Source organism: Leiobunum rupestre, chromosome 10, assembly GCF_980474605.1.
Source record: "Leiobunum rupestre chromosome 10, qqLeiRupe1.1.hap1, whole genome shotgun sequence".
Lineage (NCBI taxonomy): Eukaryota > Metazoa > Arthropoda > Arachnida > Opiliones > Sclerosomatidae > Leiobunum > Leiobunum rupestre.
Window position 1 is genome coordinate 34053343 of NC_143393.1, and position 26487 is coordinate 34079829.

General features: G+C 38.5%; 1 protein-coding gene across 1 annotated transcript; it reads left to right on the top strand.

The window, feature by feature from the left end:
- The first annotated feature begins 684 nt into the window (after nt 1-684).
- LOC149925482 (uncharacterized) lies at nt 685-11918 on the top strand. Its single transcript, XM_090161547.1, has 3 exons — nt 685-935; nt 2832-2928; nt 11635-11918. Exons 1-3 carry the CDS (start codon nt 705-707, stop codon nt 11850-11852), a joined length of 546 nt encoding a protein of 181 aa, XP_090017673.1. The 5' UTR covers nt 685-704; the 3' UTR covers nt 11853-11918.
- Nucleotides 11919-26487: the final 14569 nt, after the last annotated feature.

A 26487-nucleotide genomic window follows, 5' to 3' on the forward strand; every position in this document is an offset into this window, starting at 1 on the left:
ATAGCGGTCAAAAACGCCGCCGATCAGTTTAGTAGAATATTTTCGGCGGCGTAATCGTCGGCCATTTTCGGTATGGAGATACAGGCCGGAAGGCAGGCAAGGCTGCCAGATTTCGGTAGACCGAAAACGGGCAACTCTCTCAAATGTTTTCGTTTTCAAAACGAAAATTTTGTGGCGTAGCTATCCGCGTTTTATTTTTCCGGAAAATTAACAACACCAGAATAACACAACGGAACACGGCATTCCCGCCAAGCAAAATTCGGGTGTAAAAGCTTTATCGTCCTTTGAACATCCACCTAAACACACAATTTAGAAAGAGGAGGTAATACGGGGAGGGGGCTATTCATGACCCATAAAGATTACAGAAGGGGGCACTTTTAACACCACTACTGGACCGCGGGCTCTCACTTACAACGTCGTACAATCTGTTATTTGGGTTCATAAAAATGTTGACAGAAAATGTGGAAAGACGAAACGAGAAAGTTCGGCTCCGCTCGCCAGGTAGGTATGGTACTAAGCAAGGGGGCGGGTCTCTCTCTCTCTCTCTCTCTCTCGGGGTAGATCGGTTCTCTCGATCTAGAAGCATTTCTTACTCAGTCGTCGTTACGAGCGCGCGCAGAATTTGACTCCCGACTGAGGACGCGTTTCGTGGTTGAATTCTTATGGGCCGAGCGTAATCTCTTCCGTTATTTGTTTTGGAGAGGATGAACAGAAAGTGTCCGTGTAAAGTCGAGATCGCGCCCTCCAGACAGTCCGCAGTCTCCGCGCCGACCGCGGCCAAAGTCATTCGAAGACATAGGGACAAGAGGAAAAGGGAGAAGATGGTGACTGACCATCGGTGGACGGAGGCCAAATTGGAAGTGGTCAAGAGGAAAGAGTTCACTCGTTTGAGACACATGGTTCCCGCCATCGCTGCCCAACCCAAAGTACCGCAGGTGAGTTGACAACCACTGTTTCCATATGTTTCGCCTGAATCACTGTGATTTAATTAATAAAATTATAACTTAAAAATAATATAAGAATTATCAAAGTAAAAATAATAACTTAAAATATTATAAGAATTATTATGCTTTAAAATATAATAAGAATCATTATGCTTAAAAGTATAATAAGAATTATTATGTTTAAAAATATAATAATAATTATTATGCTTAAAATATAATAAGAATTATTATTCTTAAAAATAATAAGAATTATTATGCTTAAAAATATAAAAAGAATTATTATGCTTAAAAATATAAAAAGAATTATTATGCTTAAAAATATAAAAAGAATTATTATGCTTAAAAATATAAAAAGAATTATTATGCTTAAAAATATAAAAAGAATTATTATGCTTAAAAATATAATAAGAATTATTATGCTTAAAAATATAATAAGAATTATTATGCTTAAAAATATAATAAGAATTATTATGCTTAAAAATATAATAAGAATTATTATGCTTAAAAATATAATAAGAATTATTATGCTTAAAAATATAATAAGAATTATTATGCTTAAAAATATAATAAGAATTATTATGCTTAGAAATATAATAATAATTATTATGCTTAAAAATAATAAGAATTATTATGCTTAAAAATATAATAATAATTATTATGTTTAAAAATATAATAAGAATTATTATGCTTAAAAATATAATAAGAATTATTATGCTTAAAAATATAATAAGAATTATTATGCTTAAAAATATAATAAGAATTATTATGCTTAAAAATATAATAAGAATTATTATGCTTAAAAATATAATAAGAATTATTATGCTTAAAAATATAATAAGAATTATTATGCTTAAAAATATAATAAGAATTATTATTGCTTAAAAATATAATAAGAATTATTATGCTTAAAAATATAAGAAAAAATATTATGCTTAAAAATATTATAAGAACGAAATTTCGATAATTATAAGAATGAATGTATATTTATTAACTCAAATTCCTTTTAAATCAGGGAGAAACAACACAGGATAAAGATATATACACTCACATGTATAATGACCAAAATAAAAATATATATACTTAGAAACAACCACTGAAAAATATAAAAATGTAGAACAACCAAGCATGATTTGACAGGTTAAGCCATCCCATCGGAAACGTGAACGCGGAAACTTGTAGCTTTAGTTGCGCACATTCAACGCTCAGCTACAAGTTCCGGTTTTCGACGCGGTAGCTTAACCAGTTTATTATGTCTATATGAAATTTCCAATATTACAATAAAAATTAAGAGCTATTAAGCTCTACAGTAAAACTCATAGAAAGAACGGATATATTTCACTACACAAATTAAGTTATTTTGATTATTTGGGCGCTTGCATAATTTGCATCTCATAATCATCAAACTTAAAACATAATGCTGATGTACAGTGCCGTCTTTCCCTTGGGCAAAAAGGGCACTGCGCCCCATTTTTCAAATTGTGAAATGTAAAATAAATTTTAATCCAAACGAATGTTTTAACATTGCTCGAAAGTCCTAAACTTCGTATTTAGTCGCGTCTGTAACCAGGGTAAATCTAAAACGAATAAAGACTTTTGGTAGTTAGTATTTTTAAATTTAGAATAAGCTTCTTCTTTAGTAACCTTTAGTAGGACAAGTGAAACTATTTGAACCGATAGTTGTAGATTAGAGCAACGATGGACTTCGCACTGGAGGTTTGAAACTTGGGTGGAGTTACAGGGGATCGCCCATAGCTTTGCCCAGGGCCCTCCAATTAGGTAAAGACGGTCCTGCTGATGTATACAGAGATTGAGTTCTTACGCAGAATTATTCCTACACGTATTATTGCTTAGAGCCTAATTTCACGAATGACGTTTAAATTTTTGCAGATTGCAGTGATCGAGGAAGCCATCCGCTACATAGACGAGCTGCAAGAAGCCCTGGCGGAGAGGGTAAAAAATAACGGACTGCCCAGTTGCTTACGAAGTAAGTTCTTAATATCGAGAGAAGTAGCCAACTAGAACGTAAAAATGAAACGCCTAATAATAATCAGCTAGGTTAATACCCAAGGCACCACCTTAGGCCCAAGAAATCTAGCGACTTATAATGCCTTTAATATAGGTAGCCGGGTTTCAATGCGTAGGATGGTGGTGGCCAGCCCTTCGTGCCACACGAGCCCAATATATCGCGTGTATTATGGCACCAGACGATGTTAAAAATAACAAGTTGGCAAGCCAAAATATACCTCGGTTTCTAATTTTCAGTGAAGCGTAACATGTATCCGTGGTTCTGTGGTAGAACGCTCACCTGTCGTGCAGGAGGGCTCGGGTTCGAATAACAAAAAGAGGGCTCTTTGGGAAAAAGCTTTTCCCTAATTCCAAGAAACTGCAAACGCAGTGATTACACTTTGCCCCGAAAATGCGTTCGCAGCCCAGACAGACAGACCGACCCACAGATAGACACGGTGATTGTAAAACCCCTCCTAGGGGACATAGTCCCCTCGGAAAGTTAAATATTACACACTGTAAGGATATTTACTTAAATATAAATTATATTTTTTGGTGAATGTGTTTTCATGGAGATAAATATATTATAAAAATATATTATGTACTTCTGGTAATGGTTTCATTTAAAAGCGTCATCTAAAATTGGAAATTCCCACAATAACCGAAAGGCGATTTGCAAGAATAGAGAGGGTCACCATACACACCGCGTCTGTTCTAATTAGGCCTTATCCGCGTATATTTTTCCAATTACTCGAAGAATTATCGACAACGTGGCGACCACTCGCGGAGGCCCCTTATCGTCGCCATAACTCAAAAAGCCAAAAAAAGAACATGGTCCGATTAATTTTAACCATGTAACATTCCTCAGCCTTGAATAAGAATGTAACCACGTTAACAGAGTCGAAACTACATGGTTTTTCTTGAGGGGTTGCGTATAATAAAACAGAGCAAAAATCTAAATTATCTTTCAATTTAAACCCGTAGTCCCCAAACCTCGCGTTAAATTATCCATCCAACAAAGCTGTAAAAGTTAATTTTTCATCAAGAGGCGGCGACAATAATAAGTTTCGGTACCCCAGAAAAAGAAAGAACAAGACGCCCCTGGCTTCGGGCGATCACCATTGTCTTATCATGGTTTAATGAAACCATTATCACGTGCAGGTTTGGCGTAGAGATAGATAAAAAAAACTGCGGGATAATTAAGTACTCGATCGAGGTATTTGGAAGGGGGCTGAACCTTACTTTACTAAAAAAAACTAAAAAATGATTCGAAAACATTTTAACTGCCTTTTAAGGGAAATTTAGATTTTGATAAGAATCGGTCCGGGGATTTGAGATGTAAGAACGGTGTTGGACGCTGATAGGTCCTCGATGATAACTTATCCGAGTTACGCCCTACCAAAAACAGATGTATCCAAAGATTAATTCGAATCTAAGTTGAGAGTTGCTTTGTAGCACCTGCTTTTCCTGGAAGAATATTGGCACGAGACTTATCGCGTTGATTTTTTAAACGCTTAATTTATATGTTATTCGGAATAGACGTTTCCCCCTCCGTGGAGAAAAGGGAAACTCCGAATAAAATTTATCCGGTTGGTCGGTTATCAGATTCACCTAGCTAGCCAAATACAATCCAGATTCCAGCCAAACCAACTCTCTAATTTAAACATTCTCTTTCTAAACGTATTTTTTTCTTATTGCTAGTTTTAATTTTTCCAAATGCAACATGACGAGTGTTGACGCAAAAAAATTCGGTTAGGCCTAACACACTTTTTTGCGTTTATGAGCTTTTGAAAGAACATATATAGACTCGCAGAGTAGCTTGCAAGTCCAGGCACTATGTAGTTATATTTATTAGGTAATCGCTGAATGAGTTTTATTGAATTTCTAGTTTTCAACCCGGTCAATTTTTCACGATATCCAATAGACGATTGGATCTCGTGAAAAATTGACTGGGTTGAAAACTAGCGATTTATCCGCGCATAGCAATCGTCTTTTATAGACGTTACGTTATAAACTGCGTCTATTTACGCAAAGCGGATACCGACATTCCACGGCGTCCAAATTTCTAGATGAAAGAAACTGGAACCCGTCGCGATGGGTGTCCGCCGCGTTGCAATCAGTGGCCCGGGCAATTACGCGCCGTGGAACATTACGTGAGCGGTGGGTGCCGGATCAAAGACACCCACCACCGAATCCGAGTTCCGAATTCCCCAGAAACACACCTGGAATGCGGTTCACCCGATGACGATAACGCGGGTACCAACGCCGAGGTTAGAAACCGCGAAAATGAAAAATCTTTTTTCGAAGTTAATAACGTTAAATTTTCATTCACCTTCGATGAAATTATTTTTGAAAGGAACCTATCTCCTCAGACGCCTATTTATAAAATTTCTACATTGGCGTTCGTCGCAGCTTCGTGCCGCGTAGGGGAGATTAGCGTGACAGGCGAGTCGGAGTCCGGTCGGGGAACTGCGCCGTTTCGTAAATCCAATTGCGAATTTGCAGGGCGTCACTAGCGCAGGGCGTGGTGATGTATGGGGGTGCTGTACGGGCCCATCTCCGCTCAATTTCTCGGGTAATAAGAAAATGCCTATATAAAAGAATGAAACGAAATAAACGGGGGGTAGTATGTGGGGGGGAAGTGAAATCCTATTATAGTTTTACCTTTTATATTCCCCGCTTTTTTTGGTGGGTTCTGATGTGGGTGTACCGGACGCCCCCCTTTTTTGTTTTAGTCCGATTGAGTACCACGCCTTCCAATCAAGAATATATGGCTGCTAGGCGAAAACGTCTAATTTAAGACAGTTCGTCTTCCAATACTCGCGGTTACAGAGGGGTAAATGCGTACTGGGTTTTAGTGGGCTGGCGTGGTTTGAGTTACCGAGAGGATTCTGCTAATATAATCCGCGCCGAGTGACGGTTGACGGCTATGCTTTAATTATTTTCATCTCTCTTTTTCGGCGGACACGCGAAATACGACTTGCACGCGCCTTTCAACGGCGTTACGCCTCGTGCCTCTATCGCTCCTGTTCGCATCAGATACACGCGCAATGCATTTATTTTTACTTAGGGATAATCACTCAATCACTCTGAAACGATTTTAGCGTCAGATGGTCTGCCAGTAGGCTCTGAAACCGTTTTAGCATCAGATGGTCTGCCAGTAGGCTCTGAAACCGTTTTAGCGTCAGATGGTCTGCCAGTAGGCTCTGAAACCGTTTTAGCGTCAGATGGTCTGCCAGTAGGCTCTGAAACCGTTTTAGCATCAGATGGTCTGCCAGTAGGCTCTGAAACCGTTTTAGCGTCAGATGGTCTGCCAGTAGGCTCTGAAACCGTTTTAGCGTCAGATGGTCTGCCAGTAGGCTCTGAAACCGTTTTAGCGTCAGATGGTCTGCCAGTAGGCTCTGAAACCGTTTTAGCGTCAGATGGTCTGCCAGTAGGCTCTGAAACCGTTTTAGCGTCAGATGGTCTGCCAGTAGGCTCTGAAACCGTTTTAGCGTCAGATGGTCTGCCAGTAGGCTCTGAAACCATTTTAGCGTTTCAGAGATGATCTCGCGGTTTACCAGCTAGAAGCAAAAACACAAGAAGAACTCAGCTAACTCAGTGTTGTGTACAAATTTCATTGGACGAACCCTTACACTGAACGTTTTACGGGCTGGTGGGAAGACAATTTCAGAATTTTTCCCTTCCGACGCCAGCATGTGCTAAAATCAACCAATGAAAAATGTACACAAGAAAATGCACGACTTTCGACGGGTTGCGTTCTAATTGTGTAGGGTGCTGTGTTTGTTGCTCCTAGCTGCCAGTATGCTCATCCCCTTTAGGAGACAATCTAGCTAGTTGCAATAATATATCTCACTTGCGCAGTTAGACGAACAATTAGACGATGATGGTGCTTTGACGTCATACCTCAGTGACCAATCATGACGTCGGCTTAGTACCATCCTAATAGTTATTTTTACAGCCGAAAGATGGCAGTGTGGTTATTGGTTAGCTAAAATGACGACTTCTGACGCCATTTATACACCCTCGTTTTTGAAGAAAAAATAATACATCAGAAGTTATTTTCTGGAAATATGGTTTAATAACATAAGTGTATAATATTGCTACATAAGTAACACTTCATATTCTTCATATGCAAAAGTTTTACACAAGACAGGCTTCGTCTCGGTTTTTCGTCCGCTTGCTAACGCGTCAGATGTAGCCTTTGAAAGCGCCTCGCTAGGGAGAGATTTTCTTCTTGTGATGACGTCTTTCCGTTACTAACCCTCAGTAAAATATTCCCCAAAGTGACAAACTTATGAAACAATATTATAGACTTATTAATAAGTAACTATCCGTAAGAAGTATTATATTTCGCATTTCACATAGTTAGGCGTACACGCGAAAACGTTTGAGCCGTGATGAAGTTTCACATCCAAGGTTTGCCGGAAAATTCTCGCCCATTGAGGAGAATAATAATAATAATAGTTATCAGCTAGGCTAATACCCAAGGCACACCCTTAGGCCTAAGTCATCGAGCGACTTTTAAAGCCTTAAATTCAGGTGGCCGGGTGACAATGCGTAGGAGGGTGGTGGCAAGTCCTGCAAGCCACACTAACTATTACCGTTAATCTCAATAAGAAGTGTCTTGAATCAAGGATCCTATATGTTAGAAGGATAGGTAGCCCTCCGGCCAGCCCGTGTTTTCAAAATGCCGTCGATATTAAGAGAGCCTCTAAACGTGGGACGTCTTGTTTCTATTCCCTCAAGGACAAATTTTGGCGGTGCTTCCTCCATGTTTTGTCCTTGACGGAATCTAGATATGGATTCTCTATCGCGTATGACCCACCGACGCGACGGCGCTGTCATTTTTCGTCCCTCGCCTCATATCCTTCTAACATATAGGATCCTTGCTTGAATCTGCATAAGGACATGTTTCATTATTGTGATCTAGATGGATACTTATTTCGTAATTCGTCGCGACGGGCTGATCACTCCCCATAATTTATTGGCAAACCTGTATCTTTGACTGCAATAACGTGATTATGTAAGTGATTACGGATTTAGTATTAGCGGAGTATAATTTGGCCAGGGGCCGTCTTTAGAGCGTAAGGGGCCCCTGGGCCAAACGACGGTTCCGCGCCTGCGCCCACCCAAGGCCCTGGCAGGATCCGAATCGTGAAGACCCTTGGACAAATCGACGCATTCCGCGCATGTACCAACCCAAGGACCAGGCCGCAGGATCCCTGTATAGGGCATTCTTAGAATTCGTGAAGTCCCTGGACAAAGCGACCCTTTCCGCGAATTTACTAACCCAAGGCCCAGGCAGCATCCCTGTAAATCGGGTCCTTAGAGTTCGTGAGTACCCTGCGCAAAGCGAAGCACTCCACGAATGTACCTCCACAAGGCCCCGGCAGAATCCCTGTATCCTTAAAGTTCGCGAAGTTCCTGGACAAAACGACGCTTTCGGCTTTCCACGAATGTACCAACCCAAGGCCCACGCAGCATTGGGCATCCTTACAGTCTTAAGGACCCTGGACAAAGCGACGCATTCCGCGCCACATGTACCCACCCAAGGCTCAGGAAGCATACCTTATGACGGCAGTTTGTCCGTAATTGGTGTACTTATTTTTATACAAAGTCCGGGCAAATACAAGTGCGAACTGCAACCGCTTTTCAATTCTAAGTCTTTTTGGGCCTAGTGAAGAGAAGAGCTTCTACGCGGAACGGGTGAATTGGAGGAAACGCGATAATTATAAATGACACGTCGATGAGCTCCACCCATCAGGAAGAAAACTTGAGACAACAGAAACCAGATTTAGAAAAGGCGGTTTGCATCGGCGAATTGCAAATAAGCGCTATATCCGTACAGATTTATCATCTTATCATTATAGCTTGTAAAATTATAACTGTAAGGGCAAGGCCTCAATGGGAAAATAATCTTTTATTACGTGTGCCGAGGGTTGCGCGTTTTTGAATGTTGAATAAGAGGGATGTCCCCGCTGCCACGCCGCCATTGGCAATCATTTTCGCGCAACGGAAATGGATTTTTCGTCTTCCAACTACCCACACTCCAATAAAAAAACCAATTTAAATTAACAGATTTTTTTGACTAACGCTGGCGGTAAAAAAATGGCATCTTCGATTTGAGAGATTTAAAGGTGGCAAATCGATTTCCACGGATATTTTTAGAAACCATATAATCTCATTTCCAAAAACGCGTTACTTTCTTATCAATGTTACCAGATGGCAATTTTTTCATATGAAAGTCTAGTCTAGTGGCAAATACAGTAGCTAACTGAATATGTAACATAATCCGTCATAAGTATGCCATAAAAGCATTTTCTTTAATGAGGAGCGGTCAAGCTTTAACCAGTTAGATAGCCCTATAGCCCATTAAAAACTAAAATTTATGGCGAAAACCGCATCAAAAAATATTAAGTGGTTAATTTTTAATAAAATAAAGAAATTTCGGGAAATCGAAAAGCGCGCGTCGGCCACGACACCCGGTGAGAAGTCGGTGAGACAGAAAAACAACGTCAAATTTGTTTTGTACGCGCGGCGCGTTCCAGTTATAAGAGACCTAAGCCTAAATTGCGCGATTTTAAAAGTTAGTTCGCAAATCGCTCATACGGGGTTAGGGGCGCTGGCGGCAGCCCCTAAGATGGCGGCGAAAATTCAAACCCAAACACCTGGCGTTATTTTTCGTTTCAACTTTTTGGGCCAAAAGCTATTTTTTCAAGACAAAAAAAATACGTGTTAGTATATTGAACGTCGTGTTAATCTTTTGATACGGAAATAGGGCCATATTTGGAAAAGCTTGGCCGTTCCCCTTTAATGAAACCTTGTTCACGGGATATGACGTAGTTTGTCACTTTCAAATGCATGACGAAAAACGCGTCATCAGCTTTACTGATGGGAACCGGAAGTTAGTGAAGCGGATTTTTGCATTTTTTTGGTCCACTTATTGTATGTTTCGTGTGAAACAAGATCTCATTGAAATTTTTTCCATATGGCAATGTTACACAGAGGCACACTTATGAGTTAATATGTTACTATTGTTTCCAGTAGTCAATTGGGACTAATAATATTGTACGTAAAAAGTTAAATGCATTCTGACAGTTTTACGTGGGTTATTTTAGAGTAGTAACACTGTACTTTAATTAGCAGGAATACAACAAAAAAGATTGTTAAAAGGTACAAGTTGGAATGCTTAGTCATTAATGTAAATCAGAGTTTTTGATATATAATTGACAGGTTAATTGAAAACGTACAGGGAAAACATTTAGAAATACACAAGAAAGCTTCGTCTGCACTCCAACACGCTAACCACGAGGCTCAACGTGTTATTTTTTCAGTAAAAATTTTATGTTCCCCACTGGCGAGTAAACTTCGTATTTTTGAACGTCAAATGCTTCAGCAAAGCGTAGCGAACTGGGGTTTTGAACGTCAAATTGTACAGCAAAGCGTAGTGAACTGGGTTTTTGAACGTCGAAAGCTACAGCAAAGCGTAGCGAACTGGGTTTTTGAACGTCGAATGCTACAGCAAAGCGTAGCGAACTGGGTTTTTGAACGTCAAATGCTACAGCAAAGCGTATCAAACTGGGTTTTTGAACGTCGAATGCTTCAGCAAAGCGTAGCGAACTGGATTTTTAAACCATTTCTACTACGAAATATGTTAATTTACATTAATAAAGGTGTTTTATATTCATAATATCACTTAGTTTCTTTCAATCAAAAATATGTGTACCAAAATTATTAGACTTAAATATTTAAAACCGGTTCTTCAAAATTTGGCCAACAAACGCCTTCGTGTGGCTAGGCCTTTACTACTTCGATATATTAAAAAAAATCCTTTACACCCCTAAATTTCATTTCAAAGTTTTAAGTAATTATTGAAATTACCATTTTGAAATTTTCGTAAGAAACCTCTCGATTGTCAAGTTACTCGAACAAGGCGCGGTCACTATTAAACGCAACACCGAAATAAACCAAAATAAGTGACCATATGTTAACCTTAAACCACCGTCATATATTCCACGCGTAGCGAATCCTAAAACACCCTGTCGACCCCTACTTCGTTCCCCCCAAAAAAATGGCACGCGAATGGTCCTCCGTCAAAGGAAACGTAGAAAGTCCTGTGAGCGATGACAAAATATTAATGATTCCGCGAAGCGTCAACTCTAATGACGACTCCCCATTTAAAAAGTCTCTTTTTAAGTGCTAGTTCGTCCGCCGTGCCCCGAAGCCACTGAAAATAAAACGGCTCAGCCGAAAATTAAGAGGGCAAAATGCAGTTTACCAATGGACGCGAAAAAAAATCTCCAAATGGAGATTATCAAAAACTGCCACCGTGGGAAACTCGGATCGAGCGTTGCTCTAGCGTTTTTTACTCTCAATCTAAAGGATACGTAGGGTCGTAATTTGGGAAATCTCATAGCCGAAATAAAAATGTTCGCGCCAAAGTAAACGCCCTTTTTAGTGTTAAGCCTATTTAAAGCCCGTTATTTATTTTTCGTCAGATGTATTTCGCTTTGGGTCGCGCGCCTCGCCCTATTCGCTAGATACCGCGGCTCTTTAGGGGCCTTCGGTAGCGCCACCTAGCGCAATTTTGTCGCGATTTAGTCTTCCCGAAAAAGCGCGCCCCCTCGTTTTAGATGTAAAAACTAGCGTTAATGTATTTTCATTTTTTTATCTTTCAACCTAGGCGTAAACATCGATGCCAAGACATCAAATTTGGAGGATATTCGGGTGGCTATAAAACATTGGATCGGAAATAGCCAAGGCTTCACGGCGGGGGCGACTGACCATCTGGAGGGGAGAAATACCAGTCAATGGAGCAAAGTGGACGCGCCGTCCAAGAACAGACTCAAAACGCCCTGCAGAGTCGCGCCCTACAAATTAGAACCCAAAAGCGGACCGTAAACGCGATAGGATCGCGAGTATTATTCGTAGTATCATTTTCCGTCCACGAGGAACTTGAGATATTAGAACGCCAAATTTACATTCGTTACTTGAGTTTAAATTCATCTGAAATAGATGTATATTTTCTGTATATTAGATATATACGGGGTACAAAGTATTACTTTCAAAGTTTCAATTATGGATCAACGAATTCCATGTGTAAATTTCGGAAAAACTCCTATCGTACTATCAAAGAACGCAGATTTGGGACAGTATTAAATGGGGATTTGAAATTAAATTACTCCCCCATTATTTCTATCCCCAATTTTCAAAATACTTCCTTTAAAGTTACGTAAATTATTCGGTCACAGCAACAATTACAAGCAATCATCGGTAACGCGCGTCGTTTCGTCATCTTTCTAAATCAATCATCGACAAAGCGCGTCGTTTCGTCGTCTTTCTAAACCAATCAACGACAAAGCGCGTCGTTTCGTCGTCTTTCTAAACCAATCATCGTTAACGTGCGTCGTTTCGTCGTCTTTCTAAGCCAATCATCGACAAAGCGCACCGTTTCGTCGTCTTTCTAAACCAATCACCGACAAAACGCGTCATCTCGTCGTCTTTCTAAACCAATCATCGACAAAACGCGTCATTTCGTCGTCTTTCTAAACCAATCATCGACAAAACGCGTCATATCGTCGTCTTTCTAAACCAATCATAGACAAAACGCGTCATTTCGTCGTCTTTCTAAACCAATCATCTACAAAGCGCGTCGTTTCGTCGTCTTTCTAAACCAATCAACGACAAAGCGCGTCATTTCGTCGTCTTTCTAAACCAATCATCGGTAACGTGCGTCGTTTCTTCGTCTTTCTAAACCAATCAACGACAAATCGCGCCGTTTCCATGAAAACTTAATTCTACCCAACATTTCGAAAGCAATCAATCACTACAAAAACAATTACAATCTGCGTCCAAGTTCAAACTGCGAAACTAATTTCGAATAAAAGGTTAAACATTCGGTCGACACGCGAATATCTGATCGTCGAAGGTTTATCGTCAGTGGTTAAAGCGATCGGGCGCGTGCAAACAATTTTCGTCCGCTCAAATTCACGCCACGTAGCGAAAAGGTTAACACCGGTTTTAATATTCGGGCAGTCGCCTCCGAAACCCCCAAAAAGGAATGGTACGTGTCACTTGACGCTCTCGAATTTCTTTCTACGGCCACACTAGCGACCGGAGACCCGACATTCCATCCAAAATATCCTATCATCTTCTATCAATCTACAACGGCGGTAGAACTCTCCGAAAGACCCTCAATAATCGAGTGTAAAAATATTTTTGTGTAAATATAGGTTTTTCTTATACAGTTTATATTATATGGCTATAGGGGTACAATTTTTTCACGGTAAAAAAAATCCACGAAACTGTTGTATAAGCTTTAAAGGTAATAAAAATTGATGCGTATATAATTATTAAGGTAAATGGTGTCTTAAAATTACATTGGCAATTTTGAAGAAAGAAGGTGATTTCTTTACGGGCGTAAAAAAGTTGGAGGGCATTTTTTAGCAACGTTACCCGTTAGTTTTACCAAAGGCGGTGGGTATCGGTAGAGCTGAACGGGATAGAGTATCGGGTGAGCCCCAACCACCGAACCGAAAAAGTGGCGAGATTTTGATCAAAGTTTAAAATTTGCTGGGTAACATACATCATCGGGGAAAGGGGCCGAAATTAAACTCTAGATGGCGCTAAACTCTTCGACACTTTATGGCTGGCTTTTAGGAACCGCGTATTTAATAGTATAAAAATGTATTTTTCAAGTCGTTGATTGGCCTGTCAAAGAATAATGGTCCTTATCAGCGTATTGGTCCGCTTTAATAGCCCCTAATGCGCGACGCTTCGCAGTCTAGAAACGACATTTCTTAAATAAATAGACCTGCCTGAAAAAAAAATGGGTTGCCGTTTTACTAGTAAGACTGCTTCGGCGATCTTGAGACTGGGCGGGGGAAAAACTTGAGCATTTTTTTTCACGGGAGTCGTATACTTTTCGAAGCATTTATTTAAGTGGCTTAGGCACACTAATCAACCATATTAATCTCTAGCTAAAAACGTCAAATAAATTTAGCTCGTACAATAAAACGGCTAGTTAAAACGCCTAGCTTGAAAATTGTTCATTTATCTACATGATTAATTTTAAAATAATACTACCTAGGATACCCGGTATTTCCCGGTGAAATATGGTTATTGGAATAAGCACCAGTGACGGAACCTCCGACACAGGTGCGAAACCTTAATAGAACGCTGGAATAACTGTCTCCACGCATAGCACCGTACCCAATATAACCAACTGGTTATTGACAATACTAACCAATTTTTCGTTAACTTACATAATAATTTGCCTTTTATTATACGGCCTAGTCTCTATAGAAGAAGGCTTTTAAAAAAAATTGCAATCATTTCAAATTTTTTCGTGTGTATGCCTAAAGAACTAAGAAACTCAGTCTTTTGGCTAAGGTCAAAGTGTAGTATCTAGCTGGGGTACCCGGTATATACTATACCATAAGTAACATAATAAAAATAAGTATGACAATTATCGAGATTTACAGCCAAACTGATTTTCATAGCTATTGCGTAATCAAGATGTTTTCCCAGCACAAAGCCCTCTAGCGTCTAGAGATTTCTGCTAAGCCGAAATATTTGGTTTCCGATATGTAGGCGGAATATTAGGCTAAAATTATAAAAATTAAAAAGGTTTTTCTCGTCGCCACGAGCTCATGTTTTTTATCACGCGTGATTCGCACGCGGGCTTCGAAACAAAGCCAAAGCCCCTCGCGACTCCAGAACGTGCTCTCCGATATTAGGCTTAAATTTTTATCAAAAAGTAGTCATCAAAAAGGGTAACTAGCGAGTACAAGTCACAGCTTGAAGAGAGTATCAGTGCCGAAAAAAAGTTCGGTTAGAAAATTAGCATTAAAGCAATAAGAAGTGTCATACTTATACTATTATGTTACTTAGGACTATACTACTAGAGGGAGAGGCTAAAAAGTGGTCTTGCCCAACTTGTTAAAATGTTGCTCTTACGTCACAAGAGACAGATTTATTAGATTATTCTTCGCACGAGCGATTTTCACACGCGCTAGAAAAACCTATATGAGTTCCTCTGTAGTGCGCGCTAGTAGGCTTGTTAAAGCTAGGAGCAACAAACACAACACCCCACACAAGGAGAACGCAACCCGTCAAAAGTCGTGCATTTTCTTGTGTACGTTTTTCATTGGCTAGACGCTTTAGCGCCTGCTGCCGTCGGAAGGGGATAATTCGGAAATTGTCTCCCCCCCCCCCGCCCGTAAAACGTTCCTCGTAAAGGCTCGTGACGCTCGTCCAATGAAATTCGTACACAACCCTTCGTTAGCGTGTTTAAAGGCTAGCTGCGTTCTCCTTGTGTTTGTTGCTCCTAGGTTAAAGTAACAGACTGTGACGTAAGAGCAACATTTAAACAAGAAGGCCACGTTACTTTCGGTGGCCTTTTTGAGAAAAATGTATTTTTTAATTTTGCAGGGACTTGTGAAATCGCGTGTTAGGTTATTACATGTGAGTTAATTTTATAGTTAAATAATTTCGTTTCAATATTGACTCTTTATGAGGATTTTAATTTAAAAATATTTTGCTTAAGGGGAATTTTTAGAGATACGTGGTTTTACGTCATGAAGTGAGATAGGAGCTGAAAATAAGCAAGATACGTGCTTTTGCGCGAAATAAGTTGTGAATATCAAAGATACGTTTAAATGTTTTCTCGATTTAAAAAAAGAAATCCAATTGCAACCTATTAATGATTTTAACGTTATATACGTAAATTTGGGGTGTAGAATCTAGATATGCCAATTTTGACAAAACCACGTATCTCATGTTACGTGGTTTTGTTTTAACGGCGACGTATTACCAGTTTACCACTCATCTAGACCTAATTTGATTAAAGGGTCATAATGGTGTTTGAAAAATCTGGGTTAAAATACAGTAGCTCCTCCTTTTACGTCCCTCGTGACCCTTTATAAGAGTATTTAAGAAAACTAGAGTTGTTAATTTTCCGGAAAAATAAAATGCGGGAAAATTTCCAGAAAAATGAAAAATTGAAACATAAATTACCTTTTAAGGTTTTTATTGATTTTAACTTTTTATCGATATAAAATGTCTAATAACAGTAAACATACTACAAAACATTAATAGTGTTACATTGTTAATCAGTTTAAACTAGTCTAGAGGTTTAGTTTTACTTTTAGATTCGAAAAAATGAGGCGAAAATGCCGCTTTATTTAAATTGGGAAACAATATTAGATTTTCGCCCAGATTCTTTCAAACGTCAAACTGTTCCTTTAATATTAAAGGGAACATTTATTTAGATGATGAAATAAAAATATTAAGTGCTAAATAAAACGAATATGAAAAATTGGTTTTAACTAAAAACTCGATCTTTAGAATGCCTTCGAGTGGTCTTTGGATTTATTATAAATGTTTAACTCCGTGGCGAAGCACTGGTCGTGAAATTGTCCTTGTAATCACGGAATCTGAGCGTTATGTTTAAATGTTCCTTAAAAGGTAAAAGTGAAAAATCGAGAATATTCCGAAAAGAGAAATGAAATACGATAAGCTATGGACAGATATTTTGGAACTACAGCGTGCAATGTACGAAAAAAGGTGGTAAAACAGGCCAATAAAAAATTGACTTAATACAGGGTGTTTCAAAAGGTTATGCAAAAATTTTAGGGAGTTGTAGGGGGTGTGTTGAGAAGTATGCCTACTAGCCCCTGGAAGTAGGCTGCAACAATCGCAAAACCAAGCAGCAGGGACTTTAAATACTGTTTAAGTTTAATTTTTTACGCTGGTTACCTCGATTTGTTTACAAAGTCCTTTCTTACCTATCACACGAACCCAAACCTTAATGTTCGCATTTCCCTGCTACTTGGTTCTGCGCGTGTTGCAGCCTACCTCCAGGGGCTAGTAGGCCACACTTTGAAGCTCTCTGGCGCTCTTTTAACTCATCGTAGGAAAATGGGGAAAAACAGGCACACTTCTCAACTCACCCCTACAACTCCTTAAAATTTTGGCATCACCTTACTTCTCAACTCACCCCTACAACTCCTTCAAATTTTTGCATCACCTTTTAAAACACCCTGTATAGTACAACGACCGATTTCTTATCAAGGAGAGTGAGAGAGGACCGGGTCACGAATTCGGCATTCTTGGTCTTAAAAATCTAAAATTTTTTTTTTATTTCTCCGATTTTTTTTCCCGGAGCGCGAAAAATTGAAAGGTGACAGATAAAAGCTGACAGATTAGCCCAAGAAACCCTCCCCTCTCAACTACTCATCCGCTGATTGAATTTCCAAGGAGACTAGTCGAGGAGGCGAATATTTTGTAAATATCAATTTAAGCTCCCAAAGAACAGCGGTGGAAAGCGGAATTACAAGGTACTGATAGGTTATTAGGCGCGTCCAGATAAAACATAATTGAGGAAAATTCTATCGCCACGTATTACGTCAACACCCGTTTTTACAACACGGCTCTAGTTTGCAGATATTTTAGAAATTGTAGCTGATTTAGAAGTGGAACCACGGTCACAGGACAGTTAAAACCCACTAAATGTCTAGTTGTCTATAGTTCTGAACCGATTTCTGTCATCGTGGGATCAAAAGAAGGTTGACCAGTTACTTGTTGTAAGGGGTTCGATCAGTGCCGTATTGGGAGAGGCCCCAAAAATGCTTACATCCTAGGGCCCTGCCATAGGTTAATACGGCACTGACAAAGGAGAGTACCCGAGGTGTTTATTGCCGATTTTGTTAAAAGTCGGGCGTAATGTCGACCTATATGAGATATGAAATTTCCCAAAAGGAGACGTTGCACTACCCATTCGATTTGCCATGGCAACCGAAATTTTTTTTGACCACTTAAAACAAAAAAAGATTTTTTCCTTATTTTACATAAAAATTCTTGCAATTTTACCCCAAAAATGTTCCAATTTACCCCAATGTGGTCCAAATTACCCATTTCGTGATTTTCAATTTTTTTTTTAAATTTCGTGAAACCGAGAAAATCCCATGCTTTTTTAAATGTAGATTTTTTTGTTTTAAGTGGTCAAAACCATTTTCGGTTGCCATGGCAACATTTGAGCTGAGCATCCCCTGGCGCCCCCCCCCCCCCCATGTACGGGCCTGCAACAGTGATTGGACGCTATTACAAAATTATTTAAAAAGCCAATGACCCTAAATGGTTATTGAGGAATACAGTTCAGGCTATGCAATTTTATTAGTTCCACATCTTTCCACCAAAACAATAATTTTATATTTGATTTTTGTGGATCGCAATAGTACAGCTATTGTCCACACTAGGGTTACCGTTTTGGCTGCTATACTATCTACTGTACGAAATTTTGAAATTAGGTTTAGCCCGTCAAAGTTATTTATGTCTGCTACTTCGATAAGAGTACATAGTAAGTAGACGACGGGTCAAAGGTTTCAATGTTAACGCGTCAGTGACGTTAGGGTATAGCCAGAAGTAAATGAACCGAAGTTATACTTTCCATGTTGGAGGCATTTTCCTTATGAAGTTGCATTTTGACCTCGAATTTGAAATTTAGCGCGCTCCTAGACCGAAAACAACTTTCTGTTTTTATGAAACCATATTTTATACATAGAAATAGCTGTACCCACAATTCCCAAGTGTAATTTATCGCGTCCAAAGACGGGGATGGAAATTAGATTTTATTTGACTCGATTTTCTCATCATTTTCATAAGGAAAATGCCCTCCGATTCTGAGCGTTATTTCGATAACTTCGGTTCATTTTTTTCTGGTATTGCTTAATTACATGGGTTGATTTTCACACGAAAACCGGTCATTTACAGTAGTGGAAATTAAACCAGTTTTAAACAAAAGAATAGTATTTGAAGTTACACCCAAGTTTCAGCCCTGGGATTGACTAATTTCGAACTGGGTATTAGCGTAAGTAACATAACTATACCGAATCGTAAGTATGACGGCTGTAGCCAATACCGTACATTTTTACTTAGCTATATTTTCACCATTGACCAAGAAATGGAATGATAATCAACTCCATATTCCGGAAGTTTCAATGGTTTTCTCTTTTCAATACAATAAAAAGTGGTCTTGCCCAACTTATTGAAACGTTGCTCTTACGTCACAAGACACAGCTTTATTAGTATATTCTTCACACGCGCGAATTGCACGCGCGCTAGAAAAACCTATGTTCCTCTGAAAATTGTAGCGCGCGCTCGTAGACTTGTAAAGGTAATAATAAATAATTATAATCTGCTAGGCCTAAGTCGTCAAGCGACTTTTAAAGCGTTTAATTTAGGTGGCCGGGTTACAATGCGTAGTAGGGTGGTGGCGAGCCCTGCATGCCACGCGAGCCAACAGCTCCCTACACTACCTATTACCGTTAACCTCTACAAGTTTTTATGGAAGGGGAAACCGAAGAGCTCGGGGGAAAACCCCTTAAACCAGTGGGTTGCAAACTCAACGCGGAAGGAGTGGTTCCGAGTTTTCACCCAGTGCCACAAGCTGGGATCGAACCCGGCTCCTCTTGCTGCGAGGCGAAAGTGCTAACCACTCCGCCACCCCAGGTAAGAGACTGTGACGTAAGAGCCACATTTAAACAACTATTTTAATTGCCATGGTAACGAGTTTTGGTCGGCCATGACATTAGAACGCCAATGATGGTCACGTGATTATTTTCTACCAGTTAATATGGTCACGTGACGTTTGCTTCGTGATTTGGGAAGTTAACTGTAACCATAAGTCTATCACATTGTTCCATTAGTTTGTCACTTTGGGGAATATTTTACTGAGAACTAGTAACGGAGTGACGTATGCACAATGGACCTTAGGTCAAAGTGCTTGGCTTTCCACCTCTCTCAATAATAACGGAGTGACGTCATCCCCAGAAGAAAATCTCCCCCTAGCGAGGCGCTGTCAAAGGCTACGTGTGACGCGTTAGCAAGCGGACAGCAAACGGGGACGAAGCCTGTAATGCAGTCTGTTTTCTGAATAGCTCTCGGTAAAACTTTTGCATGTGAAGAATAGGAACTGTTAATCTTATGTAACAATATTATACACTTATGCTGTAACGTAGTAAACTGTCATGGCGGCCGTTTTAAGGCGGAGCTTAGCTATGACGTGACGAGCCAGGAGAAAATATGGTTTCTGTTTCTATATTTTACGGCGTCATAGAGAAAATATCACGTATTAATAATTAATTAATTAACCCCTTTCAAATTCTTATGGTAATTATAGTTTAGTCGGAATTTCAAATTTTGAAGATTACCATTTGGACAAGGCTGATTTAGATAAAAAAAACATGAACAAAATTAGGGCATTCTCGCTCGATTTCCCAATATAAACAAAACTCAACTTAGCCAAAAACCCGGCCCATGCAATCGCGTGTTAGTATTACAAAATGATAATTAAAACTACCTTCAATTATAACCAAACTAAGCGACACAGTTCGTTAAATTTTCCCCCTTACATTTTAAAACTTTTAACTTTCGTTGAATGCTGTGGAAAACGTCCGAAAAATGAACCCGAGACACGTTTGGTGATAGCGGTCTACCGCCCACGCTCGCCCGAACACGGGCCCAGATATCTGGGTAGCTGGAAACATCCCGACCAAAGCCAACATACAGTTCGGCGATTAAATCGCGAAGCTATATTCGTGAAGGCGAGAAAAGCACGGTATTCATATTTTGTTACCAATTTCATTCTTAATTTTATTTAATATGATATTAATTTAGTTTTTATTTAATATGATATTAATTTAGTTTTTATTTAATATGATATTAATTTAGTTTTTATTTAATATGATATTAATTAAATTTTTATTTAATATGATATTATTTTAGTTTTTATTTAATATGATATTCATTTAGTTTTTATTGAATATGATATTAATTTAGTTTTCATTTAATATGATATGAATTTAGTTTTTATTTAATATGATATTAATTTAGTTATTTATTAAATATGAGATTAATTTAATGAGATAAATTTAATTTTCAATTTAATATGAGATTAATTTAATGATATTAATTTCATTCTTAATTTAATATGAGATTAATTTCATTCTTAATTTAATATGAGATTAATTTCATTCTTAATTTAATATGAGATTAATTTCATTCTTAATTTAATATAAGATTAATTTCATTCTTAATTTAATATGAGATTAATTTCATTCTTAATTTAATATGAGATTAATTTCATTCTTAATTTATTTATATATAAAAAGGTTAAATTTAATCTAGCCTATTCTACTTCATATTTGTGTTGTTTTCATTATTAAATTGATAATTATGCAGTTTTGTTTATAAATAACAATAAATATTATTATAAATAATAATTTATTTTTTTATAAATAAAAAAATCATATATTTGAAATTTGATGCGTTTTGGTTTTCAAAAATTGGTTTTCCCACCGACCCTCGCGATATTATGTAATTCCTAAAATTTCCGGTGTTCTGTGGATATTGTTTCTGATAGCGAAGGGTTCCAATAAAAATAAAGCTTGAAAACCACTGATGTAATCGGTGTACCGAATTTTAAGCAGGCCCGGACTGGCTTGGTGTAGTGGTATGGAATAAAAATCTAAATACTTATTTATAGGACAACAAATAATGTTTAAAGTGTACTAGATTCTACGTGCACATTAATTTGAAACGTCAAACGCGTCTAAAGGACCTTTAGGAAAAATTTATTATGAGCCATTTGGGGGCCCCTCGAGCCGAGGGCCGTCGGCGATTGGCCAGTCCGGGCCTGATTTTAAGGCAGCTAAACTTTGGCAATGGTGTCAACCAAAATTAAATTTATAAAATTTGTCCCTTTTTCAAAGTATAACTCTGGCGCCATCTAGGACGCGTGGGACTAAAAAGCCTCGGAGAAAGGGGGAAACACGGAGAGGGAGGGGTCGAAAATCCTAAACAGTGATAATGGGAAAGATTCGGTTATTAAAATGTGCCCTCGCCGGAGGAGCGTGTCTTATTTGGGAGGGCGCGCCGCGAAATTCAAATTAGCGCTCCCCGCCAGGGCGACGAAACAACGCCGCTAAGCCTCGGTTCCTGGCTGACTACGTAATAAAGCGAAGAAATGATGAAGATGGTGATGATAAGAAACGAATTTCGTCGAAAAAACGCGCGTTATCCGCGCGCTCGATCTCGCAAAGGACGACGGGAATCGGCGATAAATCACGAGGCTTTTATCCAGTGACCCCTGCCGCCAAATGCCTATTATCAGAGATTTTATGAGCTATCTTTACTGACCATATGCTCTCGGAGAAACGGGAACTTCGAATGCGTAGGCGCAATCGTAAAAAGTCCGATGACAACACGATCGATTTCAATTTTGGACCATATTGTCATGTATAGTTTAATATCTGGAGTTCCCGCTAGGGGGTGCGGGGTATTTGCGGGTTTCCTAATGTGTCTCTATTAATTTCGATGAATTAAATGAAGAAGGACTCTCGGCAGTTGAATAAAATGAATGAATGGTTTTATTCATTTGACCAAAATCCACCTGCAGTAAGAAGGACTCGCATCAACCTCGAAAAAAGGTGTATCTAAAGTGAAGTGGCTTTTTTGACATCAAACAGAAATAACGCGAGAAAATTCTTTATTTTACAAAATAAAAAATAAAAAGTCGTTCGCGAGCCAAGTTCTACAATACATTTTTATTGTGGCGTCTGCTCGTATTTGTACCTTTAAAACTGCCTCTTCTTGCCGTAAGATGGCGCGCTCTTAAAAAAGCCGCATTACATTCGAGACTTAAATTAAATTACTACCAGCGATACATGTCCCTCTTTGGGTAGGTGGTCTGTGGTTTGAAATAATGGACATGTTAAGCCAGTGGTATCTAGGAGCCACAAACACAAGGAGAACGCAGCTAACCTTTAAACACGCTAACGCAGTGTTGTGTACAAATTTCATTGGACGAGCCTTTACGCTGAACGTTTTACGGGGGGGGGGGAAGACAATTTTCGAATTGGAGTAGACAAAGGGAGGGTTTCCATGTCACTCCTCCCCCTGGTCGTATCTTTGGCTGTACTAAAATTTAACCCCCTTCTCGACCCGCCCTCTCAGGTATTTTATATAGCTAAAGCCCTTCCCTTGAAGGATTTCTGGCTACGCCACTGGGTTAAGCCAGTGCCCGAAAGTTGAACTGGTAGCTGGGTGTAGACGTGCCTTTGTGTGTACAGCCTGCACCTCCTACAAGTTTCCCCTACTATAATATTATTCCATAAGTTTGTCACTTTGGGGAATTATTTTACTGACAAGGAGACTACCCGAGGTATATATGGCCTATTTTGTTTAAAGTCGGCCGTAATGTATATGAGATATGAAATTTTCCAAAAGGAGACTTTGCACTATCCATTCGATTTGCCATGGCAACCGAAAATGGTTTTGACCACTTCGAACAACAAAAAATCACCATTTAAAAAAGCATGGGATTTTCTCGGTAATGAAAATTTTAAAATAAAATGAAAATCATGAAATGGGTAATTTGGACCACATTTAGGTAAATTTCATCAAGTTTGGGTAATAGTAAAATTTTTGGGGTAAAATTGTAACAATTTTTGGGTAAAATAAGGAAAAAACTTATTTTTATTTTAAGTGGTCAAAACCATTTTCGGTTGCCATGGCAAATCGAATGGGTAATGCAACGTCTCCTTTTGGGAAATTTTATATCTCATATTGGTCTACATTACGGCCGACTTTGAACAAAACCGGCAATAAACACATTAAATTACAATATTCCAATTGTCCCAATGTTAATTACTCAATCCATTTTCGAGATTGGATAATAAAAAACAAATATATAATTTATAACATTCAACATATAATTTATACTATACATAATATTTATTTATATTATTATAAATAACTACCTTCTTGGTTAAATATAATATATTATCATTTAACGCACCTTTAGTAATTAGATGATCATACGATGCCGAGTTTGATGTAGTATGGTCTACAGCAACGCAATCTTTTTCGCGACGTGTAGCTGACTGCACCAAACTCTCCAATAGAGGAATTGATTAAGGCCGAAAAATTGGAAATAAATTTGTGAAAGGCTTCGTTACTATTTAGTAGCCGAAATATATCTTATATTATTTGGACTAAATTTGCTTTTGATATTCATTTTAAACTTATCAATATTATCTTTTAAATGTAATTAAATTACGACAACTATTGTGTTTTCAAAATAAAATTAGTAATAGTTCCTTGCCTACATGGAATTTTAATTGAATCGAAAATATATCCCACCACATGTGACATGAGTCATGACACAAGCTGAAAAACAGTTATTTGTTTGAACATTACAACCTTTAGTTTAAAACTTTCCCGGTTTTTACAACGCAACAAACCCCTATCATAAGTAACATATTACCTCTAAGTATGACATTTGGAATTTTTTTATTACATCTAACCAGGAAACTATAGAAGTATACACTTGGAATGTCTAAGGTTCCATTAGGACGGTGATACGAAAGCGCGTCGAGAAAAAGGCGGGGCTTAACTACGTCAAGTGTAAGACGTAACACGACATTTCAAATTCATTGGCTCGAGGTTTGACGCTGAATTTGAACTCTGCAGACTCCTTTTCGATGACCAATTATAGAAAAAATCAAATCACAAAGAGTGTTAAACTTCCGGGTTACGGAGTTTCTAGTCGGCTTACTGATTTATCTTTGGTGAAGAAAAGATGTAGTAAGAAAAAAATGCATGAGCAAGGCTACAAGTGTCATACTTAGAGGAATTATGTTACTTATGCCCGTATATAAAAGAACGTCAAACTTATCTAACTAATTTCTCAGTTTGAAACATATGAAACTGCCTGGTTCAAATATTTCGTATACGATCTATTGCATTAATTTGTGTCATAAGACGAACCGTTACACTGAACGTTTTACGGGCGGGGGGAAGACAATTTCCGAATTTTCCCCTTTCGACGGCAGCAGGCGCTAAAGCGTCTAACCAATGAAAAATGTACGCTAGAAATTGCACGACTTTTGACGGGTTGCGTTATCCTTGTGTGGGGTGGGGTGCTGTGTTTGTTGCTCCTAGATGCCAGTGAATCTTGTGTTATATTGATCCGGTGCAGTAGCGTAGCCATGATTTTGGTTCGGGGTGGCACACAATAGAATAAAATTTAAAAAAAAAAAAATTATACGCCCAACCATACTACGCCACTGAACCGGTGAAACATATAAAAGCAACGTATAAATTTCTGACTAGATTCCGTATAGAATTATCGGACAGTACCAGCGTGGGTGCACGGCTGTTGGAATTCAAGAAACCATCGGAATCTAAAAGGGGCTACACGCCAAAAGTACATTAATAACAACCAACTTTGACCTCAGTTGGCAGTTGTGGAAATGGTTACCTTGCCGAAAGGTCAAATGCCTAACAAGGGCTAAAACAAGACGCTCAAACCCAATATAATGCTATAGATTATAGCCAGAAGTAACATATTAGTTTAAGTATGACAATGAACGATTTCGGTTAATGATAGTTAAATTAGTCGCGGAGTGATTGCGTAGTCGGAAGTTCAGGAAGAGTAAACTCGTTTGCAAGTTCTTTCCCCACTGGTTAAAGGGGTTTTCCACCGAGCTCTTTGGTTTCCCCTTCCATTAAAACTTGTTAGTTAATGTAGGGAGCTGTTGGCTCGCGTGGAATGAAGGGCTTGCCACCACCCTCCTACGCATTGTAACCCGGCCACCTGTTTAGAGGCATTAAAAGTCGCTTGATGACTTAGGCCTAAGGTGGCGCCTTGTGTATTAGCCTAGCTGATTATTATTATTATTATTATTATTATACCCTGAATCTCTCTTTGTTGGCAAAATTAGTATGATATTCGTAAATGAAAACCTTGAGAAAATGCGAATATTTAAATAAGGCAATATTGGGTTACCACTCAATAATTTATCATTATTTTATTTATTATTATTTTTTTTACTGATGAAGCGTTGCAATATTCCATAAGCCTTGGCTGATTCTTCAAATAGGCTGTGAGCGGCAATTACTTGACACTTCCAACGACTAGTCGGGAGAATAGGAAGTGTCATACTTATGATTATTACGTTACTCATGACCAGTGCTTCTACTTCGACAAATTTTAAATTCCCTTTTTCTGTACCAGGGAACCTAAAAAATTCCCTTTTTTCCCACTCTTAAATGTCAAGAATTCGCAAAACTGGTCCCTGTTGAATCTTAACATAATACGCCTATAATATAATATTTTTGACTAATAATAAACAATTTCTCTAACACATGAAAATGACGTGAATGCGAATTAAGGACTATTTTATATAAATATATAAATCAGAACTTGGTAAAATAGGAAACTGTTTTTACTACTAGCTAATTTCGTAAAAATATACACGAATCTATGGAAAATCTGTTGTTTTCATTACCAATAATAATGTTAATTTACATTGTTTTCTATAAGAAAAAAAACCCTCTTTATTTCGAAAACAATTCCCTTTTCTAATTTTGAAAGGCGAAAATTCCCAACATGTGGAAGCACTGCTTATAAAGCTAAAAGCACAGACACACAAAAGTAACGAGAACACCACCTCGCGGATACTAACTCGGTAAC

Bases quoted from the DNA above. Each gene is read 5' to 3' on its own strand.
- LOC149925482 (XM_090161547.1), top strand. From the start codon at position 705: ATGAACAGAAAGTGTCCGTGTAAAGTCGAGATCGCGCCCTCCAGACAG. The intron at 936-2,831 runs GTGAGTTGACAA...AAATTTTTGCAG, and splicing joins CCCAACCCAAAGTACCGCAG to ATTGCAGTGATCGAGGAAGC. The intron at 2,929-11,634 runs GTAAGTTCTTAA...CTTTCAACCTAG, and splicing joins ACTGCCCAGTTGCTTACGAA to GCGTAAACATCGATGCCAAG.